The sequence below is a fragment of the Thamnophis sirtalis genome, unplaced genomic scaffold (genome assembly GCF_051295495.1).
Source record: "Thamnophis sirtalis isolate CommonGarterSnake01/CBP01778 unplaced genomic scaffold, rThaSir2_p1.2 scaffold_5, whole genome shotgun sequence".
In the NCBI taxonomy this organism is placed as follows: Eukaryota; Metazoa; Chordata; class Lepidosauria; order Squamata; family Natricidae; genus Thamnophis; species Thamnophis sirtalis.
Genome location: NW_028261385.1, coordinates 80881515 through 80901873, shown reverse-complemented (window position 1 = coordinate 80901873; position 20359 = coordinate 80881515). Strand labels below are relative to the sequence as shown.

Here is a 20359-nt window from a genome sequence, read left to right as displayed (position 1 = left end):
GTCAATAGGGAAGCCACAACTGTGTTACTAGCTTAACAACTGCAATGATTCACTTAACAAGTGTGGCAGGAAAGGTAGTAAAATGGGGCAGAATTCACTTAACACCTTAGCAAGAGAAATGTTGGGCTTGATTATGGTTGCAAATCGAGGACTATCTGTACACAGTATATTGCAATTTTATTTGTTGTGATTTAAGCAAAGAAATAGTCCAGTAAACCGTATTTGGTATTGCAAGTTTGTTACTAATATATAATGTAAATTTATACATTAATCTATTAATGCAAGTAAAGTTTATAGAGCAGCAACTTATGGTAGGTGTTTCTGAAACACAGAAGACAGAAAGCAAAAAGTTAACTTTTTACTTTTCATTGTTGCAGGAGCTGAGCAAGAGTATAAGCACTAGTAGCAGCAGCAGCAGTAGTAACAGTTTTTCAAAGCCCCATAAATTATCAAAGGAGCACAAGGAAAAATCTTCAAAAGACTCAAAAGAACATAAAAGTGCCTTCAAAGAACCTTCCAGGGAACACAACAAATCTTCCAAAGAATCCTCTAAAAAACCCAAAGAAAACAAACCACTAAAGGATGAAAAAATTGTTCCTAAGATGGCCTTCAAAGAGCCCAAACCTATGTCAAAGGAGCCAAAATCAGAAAATAACATACTGACCATAAGTGGTGGACAGCAACAAGAAAAGAAGGCTGCCTCCAAAAGGCCTCCTGGTCTGGATTCTGAGGACTTTGCAGCCAAAAAGAAGAAGAAAAGTGGATCTGAGACTTTATTTAAAAGTTTTTCTAATGCTCCCCCACTGATACTTACTTGCTCCAGTGTGGAGAAAAAACAGACAAAAGATAAATCTCAGTTTAAAATTGGGAAAGTTAAAATGGAAAGTGAGCCTCTGGAGAAAAAGAAAAATACATTACCACCTTTCGATGATATTGTGGACCCTAATGATTCTGATATGGAGGAAAATGTGTCTTCGAAATCAGAAGTAAGAGTTTGTGCTTATTCTTACTTTGTTGTCCGGTTACAGGCTTTGATTTGTTTACCTAATTTTTTAAAAATCTTTATTTAGCATCCATGTATGCATATATATATATATATATATGTATATTGAATGGATTCCATTTGTATCATTAGATAAAATTCGTAGTTTCACTTTACAGATGATTTTGGTTATTGGTTTATTCTAGGGAATTGATTCATGATTGTTTTTTATTAATCAAATAAGAAGTCAAGAAATGCGCGCTTTTTCAGTGTTGCCAGGAAATAAATATTTATGCTTTTTGAGTAGGAGTGACTTGCGTGACTATGTTTGTCTGTTTGTGCTGTGCAGAGTCAATAGAGGAGATATATTATGCAAGCAGTATGTATGAGTGTATGTGTGTGTGTGTGTATGTGTGTGTGTATATGTGTGTGTGTGTATGTATGTATATATATATATATATATATACACACACACATATATATATATATATACACACACACACACATATATATATATATATATATATATATATATATATAGTATACTATATATAGTATACTATATATACTTCAAGGCTGATTAACCAAGGAATATTTATCTCTTCCATTTCATTTTAATAATTAATTTGAGCTGTCTCCACTGCTTTATAATATAATAGTTTATATTGGTTTCACAGTTTTGAAAACATGCTTATATTCTTATTTATAATTCTGTTCATAAGCTTGAAGAGGATTAGTGAGTGACAGAAATACATTTATGGACAAGATAGATTCATATATTAAAAGCTGAAAGTTTTTCAATTTGCAATATTTCTGTCTTTGAAATATAGGACTGCATCCTTGAAATGAATAGGGAAAGATGGAGTATCTATTTTTAATTGCTTCTCTGCTATTTCAAAATCTTAACTAACAGTTACATGAGAGATATTTTGGGGTTTGAAGCCATGAGCCATTTTGTTTGTTAAAATAAAGAGATGAAATACATTGAATAGGGTGAGTTGTTACTGTTACTGTTACTGCAGATCAAGTTTAGATATCTTTGTTGTTATTATTCTGATCAGACAAGGAAAATAAAAAGTCATTGATACTGTCTTCTCCCACTTCATTTGAGGCTAGCAACCTTCTTATGATGTTAATATGCTTGTGTATCTGATGGAATCTTGGGTCATTGTGTTAGTTCCTGTATTATAGAGTTGGATAGGTCAACCCTCTGTAATATGAATCCTGTGATTCATATCATTCTAGTCAGTAGAACAGTTGGGAAAGGCTGGACAATTAGTTTGCACTGTTGCAGCACTGTAGTTACCCAAGCACTAAAAGAGAGGAATGAGTATATCTGATAAAGATAAAGCCAGCCTAAGAAGAAGTGAATATATGCAAATTTATTAAAAGTGTAATATTAGAACTTGATTTTAGATATTAGATAACAAGAATTGCCTTTGGCTATCAGAAATATGACAGTTCTGACAGTTGTTTGATGCTTGCTGGAATGAGATGCCTGCTTAATATGAATTGCATATACTGTAATGAGCTCAACACTTCCAACTGAAATTTTAATTTTCAATTAAAATATATTGTTGGTTTGACAGAAAATTCATAACAGTAATGATATATATGCATATATATCATCATATACACATACATAGAAACACACATTTTATTTATGACAGCCATGATAGAAACAAATTTTAAAAAGAGATAACAGAAGGAATGATAAAGGAACACTCTGCCATTGTCTCTATGCTAAATCCTACTTTATTGGAAAAGAGAAAAAAATACATGATGCTATGTCTTCATACTGATGGTTTATTAAATATAGTTTCATGTCTGGCTGCTCTGTTAGGACTTTGTGTTTGCTATGCAGGTATGATGTAAAAAAATACTCAGGCTTACTGATATACAACAAATAAGAAAATTCTGGGCATTCTCCATGCTTTCATAAGCATACGTCTGGTATATATTTCTATTTGTCATGGAAATTAATTTTGTTGGAAATATAGAAATAGAAATACTTTAAGTAATTGTATTTATAATCATATTTACATTTTAAAAATCCAAATAAGTTCAGTGAGTTTATTCACAGATAAGTGGTACAGCCAATGTCTTACAAGCAGATTTTCCCTTGTGTAATAAAAGCTTATCTTGCTATCCTCTTTCCTGCACACACTAGTGTAGTGCCTCAGATGTGCGGTATGCCACAGAATTTTCATAACTTCTAGAGCCGCTTTCAAGTATGAAAGCTAAAAAGAAAATTAATGTGATATATTACTAGCCTCATTATTGAATGCTGTAGATGAAAGTGGATAGAGTCCCAAAACGTTTGAAAACCTATAGAAAATAGGTCTTATGTTAATTACCTTAACACTTGGTGTAATGTTAGAAGCTTTAATCATGCCTGGACTTTTTTTAAAAAAAAAATCTGTTTTACTTCCCAATTACTATAATATATTAAATAAAATATTTTGTGGAAAAGGAAGTTGTGCTTCCAATAGCTTAATAAGTTATTTATAATACTATATTTTAAATAATGGAAGTCAATTAAATATTCCCGAGATATAAAGAAGTCAATGAAAAGATTATTATTGGGAATAAATATTTCAATAAAATATTAATTTCTTTAATATTAACTCCCATTTTCATTTTATTACTTAATCCTATCTCTTTTCTACATTTTAAAATGGCCCAAACAGTAAGTAGCTCACCAAAGAGAAATAATCCTTAGTCCTTTTCTGAATTTTTCTTGATTTAACATGTTTCTGTATTGCTTCCAGTTAAAAAAAAGAATCTCAAAACAGTTTACAATTTAAAATTATAGCTAAATATTTAAATCATACATTAAATTTTTTAAAAAACTTTTAAAAATTTGCAATAGAAAAATGAAAAAAAACTAAGCAGTGATGGAAATTTCTTGTAGGCAGGTATATTATTTTTAAGCTAGGCTTTGATTGTTTTTATATAGACAAAGGTTGAAAACATAAAACATTTTTATACTGTTGTTCTAAATGTGCTACAGTTGTGACCAAAATATTTCCTTCTTTTTTCTCAGTCTCTCTCCCCCCCGCCTCAATTAAATAAGTTGTTGATAAGAACACACAAGATGGTGAAAGCAAAATGATTTACATTTCCCTGTTAAAATTAATTTAAGATACCATGTTGAGAAAAATATAGGCGTTAAAGTGTACATAATTTCAACTTTAGATTAAATTCCTTTTTAGAGCTAAAAAAGATTACTTAACCTTTTGGCTTTCTTGGGCCTCATTGAGTAAAAAGGAATTATATTGGCCTGCACGTATAATATATAATATAGTTAATGTATATAAATAACAAACATCATTTTTAATATATTTTATTATCTTGTGAGGCTGCATTACTAGCTGTTCAGGGTCGCATGTGGCCTGTGGGTCACAGGTTGGACATGCCTGATTGAAAAGATTTATTTATAGATGATCTGTACTCAATATTTTTTAGAAGATATGTGAATATGACTAGTTGATTCCTTTATTTCTCTTTAGAGATGTCAGTCATTGTGATTGTTAGTGCTGTTGAATGATTGACCTAAAATAGCTACAAGCATCTGTGATTCCTCAGTTATAAGACTAGTGGGTGTGGCTTTTGAATATAGACCATAGAATATGCAATCATTACTCTAATTGAAAGTGTCTACAGGCTTGTTTTTATTTTGTGGTTTTTTTCCTACAGTTTATAATATATAATTGTTCTATAATATAGGGGTAAAGAATTTGCAAAAACAAGGTGATATGAATACCTTCAGTACTTTTAATATTTATGATATTGGGATGTTTGTTTTCAATGATTAGGTGCATTTTACAGTACTGCAATATTCAAGATTTTATTTTAGAACTGTGATGTTTAAAATTTTGCTCACATGTGTTAATGGGCAAAAAAGCATTAATATAAAAGTTAGTTTTAATCTTAAGTGTGATCATTGCTCCATTTTTAAAAATACCTCTTTTTAAAACATTAAACATGAAAGGATCCACTGCCAGGTGAATACCAAGAACTACAGCTAATGTAAAGTTCCAATATCAAGTTGTATGAGGTAGCAAAGTACTTCAGAAGCTTTTATATAATCAGCCAGTTCTAAATCCCATCCTGTAATTTTTGGCTCTCATTAGAAAAGTATTAGGCAACAAGGAAAGGAAAAGGAAGGAAAGCATGCAAATTTATTACTATTGAGGCAATGGGAGAATAGTTCAAACCACTTCAAATTCTAAACATGTCTGTTTTATCTTGAGTTCTTTAAAAACTGCTTTGTGAAAAACTTCAATAGCAGGATGTTTAATTTCATGAAAATCTGCTTACCGTTTTCCTATACTGGACCGTGTAGCTGTGTGATAAGAGAACACTTGGCTTTGTTTTCATTGCCTGTGTATCATGATATATAACCATGTCAGCCTTATAATATTTATTTAAGTTGCAAACTAGAAGATAGAAACACTGAAATATTAGATCTCATTATGGATTATTTCATGTTGCAACTGCTGTTAATAGAGTAACTATGGTTGAGAAGATAACAGTATTTGTTTTGTAGATTTCCTATCAGCATATATATCTGAACAGAGAAATTCAAAGTTAAAATGTCATAGCAATTATACTGATAGTGTCTTAATTATATGCATACAATTTTTTTAAGTGTCTTAACTATCAGATAAGGAAGTTGCCTCCCTCTTTGGTAGACTTGATCTTTCTGCTACTGGCAAAAGAAGAAGGTGATTTTATCTGATTTATTTCTCTCTGCAATCCTTACTTGTCCTCAAGGAAGGCTGAAGATTCTCTGAAACAGCATAAGAAATGGTACTGGGTGTGGTAGAAGCAAGGGAATTGGGGAATAACATATCTTCATTATTCCTTTCCCATCAGCCAAACATTTCTGGATAGAATTCTATTTAAGCTCTGTCTATTATGCTAGTGAAGAACAAAATAAATGGAAATAAATAAAATGAAAACATAGTTGAACCATGATTTAGGGAGCTCTGTGAATTCAGCCAACCTGTTTTTAAATTAGAATTGGAGAAACCTACCGTACTTATGAAGAGGCTAAATTATGAAGAGGCCGCTCAATTCCTTTTTAATGATGAGTGTAGAGTTTCAATATCCATAAATAAATGGATCTAAACGTACCTTTAGACTGCCTGTTTTGGACAGTCTGCCCAATATGGATAAACAGAGTTTGCCTACTAACAGTTCCTAGCTACTGGGAAACCTGCAGGTGGGTGATTAGAAGACGGCATTTTCCATGGAAGCTCACCTCCTGTGGAACACTTTCCACCGGACTTAAGAATGGTTCCTTCCCTCACAATCTTGTACAAGCTTTTGAAACTTGGTTATTTGCAAACATAGTCAGCAACTAAGATGGTGTATTGGGTGAGCTGTAACACTGTGAGTGTTGCATTCATTAGGAAACATCATTGTATATTGATATTCTTATTTATTGTATCCTGCCTTTGATACATTTATATTGTTTGTATTGCATTTCTTGTTTGTATTATTAGTCAATTGCTTAGAGTCTAGATTGAAGCAGCATAAAGGTTTGTGCATTTGGGTAAGGACACAAAACATTCTGGAATCAGATAGCAATAGCAGTAGACTTATATACCGCTTCATAGGGCTTTCAGCCCTCTCTAAGCGGTTTACAGAGAGTCAGCATATTGCCCCCAACAATCTGGGTCCTCATTTTACCCACCTCGGAAGGATGGAAGGCTGAGTCAACCCTGAGCCGGTGGGATTTGAACCGCTGAACTGCTGATCTAGCAGTAGCTTGCAGTGCTGCATTTAACCACTGCGCCACCTTGGCTCAGATTGCTCTCATACAGTGTTTCTCATGTCTTATTTGTTTGCTCAGGACTGTATTGGTTGAAAACATGCAAAAGAAGCCTTCATCTTGCAGTGGATAGACAACGGCTAAAATGATGGTGATTTTTATCATATTTCTATCCCATTCACTTGTGGACAAGGCAGCCCAAGGCAGTTAATAACAAAAATCCAGCATTAATTTTATAATAGATTTTTTAAAATGTTTTTATGTTGTAAGCGACCCAGAGTTGTTGGATGGCAAATAAATTTTATTTAAAAAATTAATTAATATATAGGAAGATGATTTTTCAGCCAAATCTAAGTCTTCCACATGGCTTTAGATTCCGACATTTGCCCTTATTTATTTGCACTTGTTAAAAAGAAATAATCTTAGCCAAAATAATTCCTAGAGTGTTAGAAAATATAAATGCAGTACTTTTGTCATGAGTCCAAATTACCAATTAAACTATTAAAATTGCAATCAAAGTTAAAATCTAATTTTTCTCTCAGTCTGTGAGATACTATCCAGTACTCCTCTTTACATCTATTAAAGTGTATTAATTCTTTGGCTGGTTCCTTTCTGCTTCAGGATTTCTGGATGTGCAAGAAATGAGATATAGGTAGTCTTCAACTTATGATCATAACTGAGCCCAAATTGTCCATTGTTAAGCAAGATAATTGTGCTAAGTGAGTGTTGCTCTTTTTATGATCTTTCTGGCCATAGTTGTTAAGTGAATCACGACAGAGGCTAAGCTTGTAATATGGTTGTTAAATGAATTACATTGTGTTCTGTATATGAAATATAGCAAAGTATCTACAAAGAAGTTCTTAGAAATACATTTCAAGAAAGAAAAGTTTAAAAAAAACCTACATACCTTTACATATATGCCACCAGTTTTGGTTTGAAAAGATTAAGGGCTGCAGGAAATTTTATTTCTTCTTTTTTATTTTTCTATTTCCTCTGCTCTTAAAATTGATTTGTAACTCCATGTATGAGTTCTGTAATAAATGAACATAGGCTTGTTTTTATTGACAGTTTTAGAATTACCATAAGTTATGAATGCTCCAACACGAAGTTTTTAAGAAGATGTTGGACAACTATTTGTCTGAAGTGGTGTAGGGTTTCCTGCCTAAGCAGGGGGTTGGACAATCAAATTGATGACAGTATAGAACATGTTGACTTTTCAAAGTTTATGTATTATTGACTATAATATATTTGTTCTCATACAAAGAAACAACATCAACAACATAGATATGGCATGTGCATTTAGTATTGATTGTGAAAAACATTCTTCTCCAAAAAACGGAACTTTTTTCTCCTTGTCTGGATCAGATCTAGTTAATACAGTGGGGCAAAAAAGTATTTAGTCAGCCACCAATTGTGCAAGTTCTCCCACTTAAAAAGATGAGAGAGGCCTGTAATTGACATCATAGGTGGACCTCAACTATGAGAGACAAAATGAGAAAACAAATCCAGACAATCACATTGTCTGATTTAGAAAGAATTTTTTTGCAAATTATGGTGGAAAATAAGTATTTGGTCAATAACAAAAGTTCATCTCAATACTTTGTTATATAGCCTTTGTTGGCAATGACAGAGGTCAAATGTTTTCTGTAAGTTTTCACAAGGTTGGCACACACTGTTGCTGGTATGTTGGCCCATTCCTCCATGCAGATCGCCTCTAGAGCAGAGATGTTTTGGGGCTGTCGCCGGGCAACACGGACTTTCAACTCTGTCCAAAGGTTTTCTATGGGGTTGAGATCTGGAAACTGGCTAGGCTACTCCAGAACCTTGAAATGTGTCTTATGAAGCACTCCTTTGTTGCCCGGGTGGTGTGTTTGGGATCATTGTCATGCTAAAAGACCCAGCCATGTTTCATCTTCAATGCCCTTGCTGATGGAAGGAGGTTTGCCCTCAAAATCTCACAATACATAGCCCCATTCGTTCTTTCCTGTACACGGATCAGTCATCCTGGTCCCTTTGCAGAGAAACAGCCCCAAAGAATGATGTTGCCACTCCCATGCTTCACAGTAGGCATGGTGTTCTTTGGATGCAACTCAGCCTTCTCTCTCCTCCAAACACGACGAGTTGTGTTTCTACCAAACAGTTCTGCTTTGGTTTCATCTGACCATATGACATTCTCCCAATCCTCTTCTGGATCATCCAAATGCTCTCTAGCAAACTTCAGGCGGGCCTGGACATGTACTGGCTTAAGCAGGGGGACACATCTGGCACTGCAGGATCTGAGTCCCTGGCGGTGTAGTGTGTTACTGATGGTAGCCTTTGTTACATTGGTCCCAGCTCTCTGCAGGTCATTCACTAGGTCCCCCCGTGTGGTTCTGGGATTTTTGCTCACCATTCTTGTGATCATTTTGACCCCAAGGGGTGAGATCTTGCGTGGAGCCCCAGATCGAGGGAGATTATCAGTGGACTTGTATGTCTTCCATTTTCTAATTATTGCTCCCACAGTTGATTTGTTCACACCAAACTGCTTGCCTATTGCAGATTCAGTCTTCCCAGCCTAGTGCAGGTCTACAATTTTGTTTCTGGTGTCCTTCGACAGCTCTTTGGTCTTCACCATAGTGGAGTTTGGAGTGTGACTGTTTGAGGTTATGGACAGGTGTCTTTTATACTGCTAACAAGTTCAAACAGGTGCCATTAATACAGGTAATGAGTGGAGGACAGAGGAGCCTCTTAAAGAAGAAGTTACAGGTCTGTGAGAGTCAGAAATCTTGCTTGTTTGTAGGTGACCAAATACTTATTTTCCACCATAATTTGCAAAAAAATTCTTTCCAAATCAGACAATGTGATTGTCTGGATTTGTTTTCTCATTTTGTCTCTCATAGTTGAGGTCTACCTATGATGTCAATTACAGGCCTCTCTCATCTTTTTAAATGGGAGAACTTGCACAATTCGTGGCTGACTAAATATTTTTTTGCCCCACTGTATTTGGATAGGACACTACCTGAAAATAACCAGGGCTGTAGGTTGAACAAACATCCCAGAGAGAGGCAGTGGCTCTCATAGGTTCATCATGGGGCCAGGTTCAGGAATGGAATTCACATCTTTTTTTATATTGTACTAGCCCAGAAAAATATATAAAGTTAGTTACATGCTGGAATGCCAAGGACCTTATGTCTGTAGATTAGGGACATGATAGCTCAGTAATTAAAGACACTGAGTTTGTCAACTGGAAAGCTTACAGCCTGGATTTGAGACACAAGTGCTGTGTGATGGAGTGAGCTCCAGTTACTTGCCCCAGGTCCTGTCCACCAAGCAGTTCAAATATATGCAAATGCAAGTACATTAATAGATATCACTTTGGGCAAAAAAGTAAGAGCATTCCATGCGCCTTAGCATATAGTTATACTGGCCATATGATCAGAGAAGTATCTTCAGAGAATGGTGGCTCCATTGGCTAAGAAACGGAGATGTGGACCACTCACTAGATCAGGTGTCGGCAACCCGCAGCTCCACAGCCACATGTGGCTGTTTCATCCCTCTGATGTGCTCCCTGTTGCCCTGTAGTGGCAGACGGATGAAAGAGCTGTCGCCCTGTCTCAGCAGTGGTGATGGCCAGATTCTTAGTGCAGGAGCGAAGCGCCCCTGAACTTGCCTTTGTGTGCCTTTGTCGCGTACATTTGCTGTTACGCCCACTTTTCCCACTCTGCTCGCTCTCACCTTCCAGATGTCAGTTGCTTTTCCTGTAGAACTGCCAGTGTTGTGATGCCCCACCAGCCAGCTGGTCTTCGGTGCACTGCTCCTGGGCTCATCAGTCTCTGGGCGTCAGATTCCCACCACCTAGTACCAGTTCAGGGGTTCCTCCACCCTCTGAGAGAGGGGGGGACAGAGATAAAGAGAGAGGGAAGAGAGGGATGGAGGAAAAGAGTGGGAGGAAAAGAGAGAGAGACAGAGAGGGGAAAATAAACAGAGACAGAGGGGAGAGAGAGGGAGGGAAAGAGAGAGACGGAGAGATAGGCACAGAGAGTGGGGAAAGAGAGGGAGGGAAAGAGAGAGAGACAGACAGACACAGAGAGAGGAAGGGAAAGAGATACAGAGGGGAGAGGGGGAGAGAGCTATAGAGTGAAAAAGATATGGAGAGAGAGGGAGACAGAGAGAGGGGGGGAGGGAGAGAGACAGAGAGATAGGGGGAGAAGGAGAGGGGGGAGAGAGAGAGATACAGTAAGAGGGGCAGATAGATAGATAGAGAGACATAGAGAGAGATACAGAGAGAGAGGTAAGATAGACAGATAGAGAGATAAAGAGATGTCAAAAGGGTTTTGTGGTTCCTAGTGTTTTTTAACAACCATTCTCTGCCCTAATGACTGGCTGGGTAGGCGTGGCTGGGGGGATCATGTGACTGGGGGGAATGAGTGAGCTTCTCGGCCTTTTGGCTAAGATCAAGTGTGTAGTGATGTCAAGTTGGCCACGCCCCTCAGGTTTTGTGGCTCCCAGTGTTTTCTGTGAGAAACTGGTCCAAATGGCTCTTTCAGTGTTTAAGGTTGCAGACCCCTGCACTAGAGTCAGACACAATGGACCTTTACTTTTTTTTCTGTAGACTGAGAAGAATGTTATTTATAAATGTCATTTAGAGATAATGATTCATATGAACAGCCATCATTGGTAGGGCTGGGCTATCTATTGGAATGAATAGGATATTTTTCTCTCAGGTGGGCCCCTCATGCATTCTCCACATGCTTCACAGATATAGAAGATTGGAGAGTAGGTAAAAATTCCAAATACGATTTGATTGAAAGATAGCTTCTTCAAGAGGGGGCACATTAGTGCTTTCTTCAAGGCAGATATCATCACACCTTTCCTTTGAGAAACATCAACGACCTCCTGAATCTTGCTACTGAAATCCCACATAGCAGATGAAGGAGCTAAGAAAGATATGGATTCAGCCCACAGATGAAGTGCTCATGCTACAATCAATCTTATCTATCTCCCCAGGTTCTTTAAACATATGGATATGTTTTGCAAAAACCCTTACAATGGAATTCATTAGGTTGTTAAAATTTTGATAAAGGGACAATTTGCTGTTATTATATCATAAGATAAATTGGATGGAACAAAGATCTTTTATTGTGAAAAAATAAAATATTGATGTTTGTTACCTTTCAAATATATTGAAAATCTGAGAAAGGATTTAAAGAAGTGATAACATTCTCCACTATTTGGTTGAAAACATTTTAGGAGAATTGAGAATTATGAAACATTACTAATACCTTAATATTATAGAAGACAACTATTGACATACCCAAATTAACAATGGATAAAATATAATAAGGAACTAGTGGACATTTTGAATCTAATTTTGTATCTTTTTTAATCTCAAGAGTGGCATTTAAGATAAACCATAGTTGTTTGGGTTCACTTCATTTTAAATATGCTGAAATATTTAGGATGTCAGTTCGTATTATATTATAGTTGTTTACATTTCCAAAATATTGATTATTCTTGGGCACTGTTCAGTGAAGAATAACACTTCTTACATATCTTCTATTTTGCTGAGGTATAGAGAGATCACCAATACAGGTAGTACTCAACTTGTGGCTACAATTGAGCCCCAATATTTTGTTGCTAAAAGAGACAGTTGTTAATTGAATTTTGCCCCATTTTATGACCTTTCTTGCCACAATTGTTAAGTGAATCACTGCAGTTTTTAAATTAATAAGAGTTGTTAAGTGAATCTGGTTTTCACATTAACTTTGATTGTCAGAAGGTGCCGGCAGGCCTGGGGTTGATGAGTTCCCCTCCCCTCTCGACTGGTATGGCTGTGTGATTTTCGTGTATTTTAATTATGTGTACTGTTGTTTATGTTCCCTTTCCCCTTTGAGTTGTTCGCCGCCCTGAGTCCCTCCTGGAGAAGGGCGGCATACAAATAAACCAAAACTAAACTAAACTAAACAAAAAGAGATCACATGACCTTCGGACACAGGAACAGTCATAAATATGAGTCAGTTGCCAAGCACCTGCGTTTTGATCATGTGTCCATGGTGATGTTGCAACATTTATGTGAAAAATGGTCATAAGTCACTTTTTCAATGCCATTGTAACTTCTGAGAGTCACTACATGAACGGTTGTAAGTCAAGGACTACTTGTACATATTGAAATAAGCTCACATCTATTTAGGCAAAATATATTGGTTAAAAGAAGCTCTTTTCCCTTCTACTGAGTATCCTTTCAAATTACAGTTCAAATGATTGACAGTCAGTCTAGAGTCGGGCTAGGTTAAAATTACTGAGGTATTGTTTAATCATTTTTATTTAAAATTTCCTAGAAGGTGTTACTGGAAGATCCAGTGACAAAGCCTTTGATGAAGCAGTTTAATTCATCTTAATTGCTAACATTCAGATTACAAGGAATCCCATGTTTGTTAATGACTTGGTTGCTTTTCTCATAAAGCCCAACCTTTCTGTGATAGTGGAACTATGCCAACTGTTTCACTACTGCATCTGTATACATTACTAATCATTAAAGCTGAAACATACCCTTCCCACTCAATGTTTCCTCTGAATATTCCTAATGAAAATTACTGGGAAATGTAAATATCCTTGACAGTTCTGGGATATGTAGATATACTTGACTACAGCAGTGTTCTGCTTGTCATAACATTTTATTTATCTATTTTTCTTTATTCCTTCACTTAATCATAAAATCTGCATACATCCAAAATTTAGACATTTAAAAAGTTTCATTGTTCAAAATTACCTCGACATTTTAATTATTTTGTGTGATTGTACTGCTTTTCTTCCTTTTGAATGCTTTGTATTTATGTCACAATTGATTGGCTAAATATGTACCAACATCAACAATAGTGCAAGCTTCATATCTAAACTAGATCAAGAACTATTTTATGCTGTGTGATGTAAAGTGATTTTGGAATCCAATGATGTTTAAGCTTTGCTATTGTGCTGTTTCAATTGAGGTAAATTAATGACATACAGCCTACGTATATTAGTAATAATATTGATTAATGAAAACACATCTTGGAATAGGCAATAAGATTACTAACTCTACTGGTATAGTTGTGTTCCCTTTGAGTGTGGAAAGCATAAGGTTAAAGGGGATGGTTGTAGTGTAGTAATTATAGTTGTATTGTTTAAGAAGTAATTTACAAAGGAATAAGCAAAATGATAACGAGTTGGAAATGGAGTATAGTAGTAACAGAAATGATAAACCTCTAAAAAATCAGTTCCTGGGGAGCATACTGTAAATATAATGGTACTTATAATCATTGTCCCTTTTATGAATTTTAGGCATCTGCTGGACTAGATGATTGTTTGATTTGAATCCGCATGGATGCTTTTATACTCTTTCTTCCATACTTTGCTTCAATATTTGCTAACAAAATTATTTTCCAACTGTGTTTCTGTATGAGCTAATCAAAACATTGCTTGTAACTGATTTTTGAAGACTCATCTTGTGATTTGAGATATAGAAAATATAAGTTATTGCTGTATTTCTTTGAATGCTTTTGGACTGAGAATTTCATATATATTTTTTGCCACCGCAGTATTCCTGGGTGGCAAAAATTTCTGTCTATGGAATAGAATATTTGATCTCAAAAGAAATATTACAAATATAAAATGCATACTTTGATAAAAGTGTATGTGATTTTGAGCCACTCATAAAACTATAGATAATATATAGATTATACTAGTGGGTTGCAGAGTAATAATAAATAATACTTTGCCTGGCTTTGTGCCATAAAAGAACAAGAAATAGCTAAACTGTGAAGATACTATATTTCCTTTGTGGAGATATTTCCCTTGTTTTTTCTTGAATAATTTCTAATATCATTATTGTATTGAGTTTTTATCTTTACAACCCACCCAGAGTCATTGAGAGTGAGTTCAGCAACCATATAAATTTTCTGAAATAAAATAAATAAATACCATTTCATTTGTTTATTATTTATTTATTATATGCCATGTTTATCTTGAATTTAAGACCAATTTTCCAAAATAGGAGAACTTTTATAAGAAAGGCCAATGTTTATTTTAAACCAGTTTGCTTTCTATTTGAAAATTTGAAGAAAAATAAAATAAAACTCTGCGTATTCCCAATGTGTTCTATCTTCTGAATCAAGGATTGCAAAATTTGAATTAATTATTTGTTAAAAAGTTATTAGATTCTTTAGGGCCTTCTTCAGAAAAGAAGAGAAAATTATTCACCCAACAATACATTTAAATGTATGACTCAAACATACTTCTACATTTAATATTGAAATTTTAACTGATGAATAAACCAAACCTGTAGTTTAATTTAATTTTCTAAAATGCTAAGACCATTTCTTTTGATCAGGCAGTTTCTTGTTTTGGGGAAGATGAGGAGAAAACAGTTGCTTGCTTCAAAATGTTCAGAAGTTCTATCTTTCTAACAACAAATACTAAAGCCAGAGAACTAACAGTGAGACATTAAAAGTGTTGCATATGACAGTTTCTAATAATTTTTTTAAAAATATATTTCAGTTTCTCACTTTAGCTTCTTATATAAAGCTATCACTCTTGTGGTAGCCATAATCTTGGTTCTAAAAGTTGTGAATTTATGAAAAAATTTCTGTGCACTAAATTTAAATTTTAGGGGAAGAACATGTTATGGCTAAATATTATGTATTCCTGTTTTACTACACATTGGACTTTGTATACAGTAATTAGAATTTTTTATGTGAGTGCTTATCTGTTGCCTTCTCTGAGTCATTTTCTCCATATTCATTTTAGAAATAATTGCAAAACAAGAAGGGAAATATGAAAAAAAATTGCTTGCAAAGTTATCTAATATCTACCCTTGGGAAATACTTCTCCTTCTTTAACTCTATTTAACACATACATTAGGATCTACATCACTGATCCTTTTTATATAGAACCCAAACTACATATCAAAGGTTCACATATTTTTGCTGATAATTTGGAGTAAGGTTCAGTTTATATGTATAGATTTTGCACAGAGGTCACGTGCCATCAAATCAATACAAAAAATGTTTTGTGTGAAGCAAGTGAGGAACACATGAATCTCCATGTATGTACAAACGTTGAAATTGCTTGCTTCTTTCAGTCCCAGCTGTGAGAACTACAGATGTCATTTGTCTGAGAGGAACAGATGCTAACTCTACTCCCTCCTCCTTTCTTTGGCACCCTCAGAAAAAGAGAGATGTTCCATTAGCTTGCCTCACAATCTTTTTGATTGTGAAGCAAGCCTTTAAAAAGCTGTAAATCTGCCTTCTCATTACAAAGGGCAACAATAGATTGATTTATGGTAAATGAACAACTGTTGAGCTTATGTAAGCACAACGCATGAAACTGCAACTTAGCACTGAATTTAATAGAGGCCACATACTACTATTGCGCTTTTTGGGGAGGGAACTTTGAATGTAATTAATTGAAGGATTTATGGCTATAAATATACTATTTGTATTTCTCAGTTAAGTTGAACTGAAATTGTTCATTCAATGGACCATTCAATGTAACTTGAAGCTACAGCCAGCCTGTAGAAAACTGGTTGCAATACAGAACAAGGTGAGCATTGGAGACCAGTTTTCAATTGGCCAGAGATAATCAAACCACAAACTCATCTCTTTTCATTTTACTACCGTGTTTCCCCAAAAATAAGACAGGGTCTTATTTTCTTTTGACCCCCCCAAAATAAGCACTTGGCCTTATTTTGGGGGAGGTCTTATTATTTTTGGGGTGAAGGAGGCGGCGAGTGTGGTCACCTCATGGCTGCTCCTGTGGTGCAATATTTTGGGGGAGGCTTATTTTAGCGCATGCGCTCAAATCCCAATTGGGCTTATTATCCGGGGAGGTCTTATTTTCAGGGAAACAGGGTATAACCTAAAAACAGATGATTTGTAGCAACTTCACTCTTTCCACTTCTCTTGATAATTCTACAAGTCATCGTGGTTGCCACCCTTTGATAAGTGTGAGCAATAGGTATCTCCCTTTTTGTTTATTCAGTCAGTCAGTCAGTCAGTCAGTCAGTCAATTTCTATAACTGCCCAACTCAATCAATGACTCTGTGTGACTTACAATTATAATTTTTGTTTTGTGACTTTCTGATGGAGGCATCAGGAACCTCTCAAGAAAGACCAGCCTCCAGGAACCTTGGCAGCCTTTCCTACCTCACTTTACTCAACAATATTAAACTATTTCTTGGAAACTCTATTGATGGACATACCAGTGAAAGAAAGAAAAATTGTCCATGAATCAAGTTTTATTTCTTTATTGATTTTGTACCAATAATAAATACCCTATTTTTATTAAACATTTCTTGCCCTTCATTTTGCTGCAGAAATCAAATCACTCATTTATTAAATTATTTTCAGTTAATAATTGCTTGAGGAAAGTTGTAACTTATTCAAGCAATATATATGAGGTGACATCTTTTGAGCAGAAAATAAGAATTATGTGATTGCGGCTGATTGGAGCGATGCTGAAATGGGAGAAAATCCTTGGGCCCCTAACTTCTGTGAGTTAGCCCTGTAAGTTGAGGTACCTTTATTGAAAAAAATTTACTTTATGGTGAAGTGTATCAAGTGTATGGGTTACAGACAGAAAAGTTTTAGTAATATACAGATAAGTAAAGTTGTGTGTTCTCATGGAATGAAGAATATGTACATGGAAGTAAAGGAATATATGTACTTGAAAGAGTTAAAATAGATGTCAAAAATATGAATTAATGTCATCTAAAAGTTATATACGTATAAAAGGAATTCATAGATTGCTGATAAGTGTGTATCTAGTGATTTATGATAATGGAAGAACCAGGAATGCATTTTGTACAAATGGATATTATGTGGGAGAAAAAAAAAACTATTAGGTAACATTTATTTATTAGACTTATATGAGTAGCATGGTGGCCTAGAGGTGGAGCTCTCACCTCACAGTCAGGAAACTGTGAGTTCAATGCTAGGTAGCGGCAGATATTTCTGTCTCTGGGGGCAATAAGTAATTGCTGCAAACTCCATGTAGGTATCAGGAAGGGCATCCAGCCAGTAAATACTTTGTGAAACATCCTGACCTCAGAGGTGAGGAAAGTCCTCAATCTCTTGATCTTCTACAAAGGGGTCAAAACTTGACCCTGTGGCCTGGCATGGGGGTGGGGGCCCACAGAAGACCCTGCAAATATAGGACTGGCTAATGTCTTGAGAGCTCCCACACACACACTTGTAATAATCCAACATTAAATAGTCATTTGATTTTTCCTTTTGATGTTTAATTGTCATTGTTCTATCATCTAGAATTTTAACCGTAGTTTAATTTTTAATTTTAATGTTAATTTTTATACATTTTTTATCTATCAGTCATATTATATGGTACACTACTCAATGCCCCTACTTCAGGGAGATGGGCGGTTTAGAAATATGAAATATAAATAAATAAATACTAAGACCAAGGGAAACAAGTACCTGATCCATCATCTGCATCCATTGATCTCCAGGTTCCAACTTTACACATATTTTTTTTCTATTTGCTTTTTGAGCAAGCAGGCCCTCCATCTCACAATAACCAACTCTCAAACCTTCTTTCACTCTTAACACACAAACAGATATGCCACCCTGCTTTCACATGGTCCAGCAAGGGGAGGGGGTGTCTGCTGCCCAGAGAGCCGGTGAGGCAGAGACCTCTACCAACCTACCCTTATTTCTTACTTGAGGGCAGCAGGCAGCTCCAACCCAACTTACCCCATGCACCTGCCACCCACTTATTAAAAAGTCTCTGCCAGTCCTGATATTTGCAGTCTGCATGCCACCATACAAGATATCCGTTAAACTTGTCTGCCCTGAGATCTCCAGCACAATGTCAGTCCTGCCCTAACTTAGTTTACATAAAAAACAGAGAAGAGCTGCCTAAGTGGGGAATGTACCACATAGCCGACTAAGTGGCAGCTGAAAAACCAGCTCCCACTCCTATCACCGCTGGTCACCTGACCTTCAAAATTCTCAGCTTCCCCAAGGGTCCTGCTGCCTGATTGCCACTGCCACTTTGCACTGCCATCACATGCCAGACCAACTGACCTGTCATGAATAGTTAGTTAGGAGAAGTAATTCGGTAATTCAGGGGGCTTTGGGAGGACCAGGAGAGGCTATAGGAAGGCAGGGTCATAGCAAGCAAATATGTGCCATGGATTGTGGTGAGCAAGGGCAGCTGAGGAATAAGTTGAATGCAATTTTGAGTGCCTAAGAAATGTGTGGTGGAACAAGAGATAGGTTCAAGAATGAAGGAGTTCTAAATGGATGTGAAAAGAAAAGTGGAAAAAGACCAGTAGAAAAGAAGCAAATAAATACATGAAAAGGGAATGAAGGGTTTGAGAGGAAAAAGAGGACTTGGAACTGGATAGAGTTGATGAACTCCTCAGAAGGAGAGAGGAAGTGAAAATCTTAACAAAAATAAGTGCTTGAATGTAGTAAAAGCAAGCGTAATTCGTAAGCATAGAAAAATATAGAGGCTATAATGAAAATTTAATTAGACTCATTTTCTTTCTGTTATCTCTTACCTTTATGTTCTTTTACTTGTTACCTCTCTTTTCCTCACTTTCCACAATATTGTTTATTCTCAAAATTAACAGTTTGGCAGATTGGCATATATGATTATACACAGTGGAATTGTGTAGTGCTATTATGCTGTCATAGATACCCACAATACAATGTAATGCAATAAATATTCCTACAATATGTAATAATTATCCTCATACCACCTATTTGGTATTAAACAATTTTAAAGCTATTTTCATAGTGGTCAATCAGGTCCTTTACCTTCTCCAATCTTTATTCTCTACTCTGATTGGAAGCAGGTCACAGACACACACAGCCTTAACCCTAGCACAACCAGTAAAGATCACAAAACATTTTGCAGATTTTTCCTTCTAAAATTCTTTCATGTATTCCAGAAACCTTACAGCATCATGAGCATTTTTCTTGAGAAACAAAAAATTGCTGCAATTACTTGTTATGGGTCCTGCTTCTATTCCCTAGCCTTTTCCTTGTTTAAATTAAGCATCTTCATACACAATCTTTTCAGATTATTATAAAGTTGTTTGACAGCTGTGGGAGCAATGTTCTTAATATACAAGCTTAAGGAAAATATAGGTCTTTTTCTGTGTCATAGTTTCTCATTCGTTCTACAGTTCTGTCTATAATCATTCTACATTTTTAACAGCTTTCTTCCACTGGGTATTATCCAGATAGTTTGGCAGGATATCTGGAGGATTTTCAGCAAATGTAGCTGGAAGGTCCAATTTATAGGCTCGGATGGCCTTACTAAATCAAATTCACTAATCATTTTATTAAAAGGTTAACCAAAATTGGACCTATTCACAATTTATTGCTGGACTATTGTATAGGACAGTGATGGTGAACCTTTTCGGTACTGAGTGCTCAAACCAGAATGAGTGTGTATGTGCGTGTGCCGGAGCTCTGGAAACCCGAAGACCAGCTAGCCAGCACACACATACCTGTTTTTTGGGTGTTTTCCATGCCTTTTTCATGCTGTTTTTCAGGCCATTTTCTGGTCCAAAAAAACAACCTGAAAACGGGACAAAAAAAATGGGACAAAACGGC

The 20359-nt window shown here is 35.7% G+C and overlaps 1 protein-coding gene across 2 annotated transcripts in view; it reads left to right on the top strand.

Annotated features, from left to right (window-relative positions):
- The window catches only part of MLLT3 (MLLT3 super elongation complex subunit), a 136658-nt gene that overhangs the window by 95318 nt on the left and 20981 nt on the right, over nt 1–20359 (top strand). For both annotated transcript variants that reach the window (XM_014057750.2, XM_087716117.1), the window contains exon 6: nt 378–986. In XM_014057750.2, the coding sequence (XP_013913225.2) occupies nt 378–986 (609 nt within the window). The remainder of the gene's footprint in view (nt 1–377; nt 987–20359) is intronic.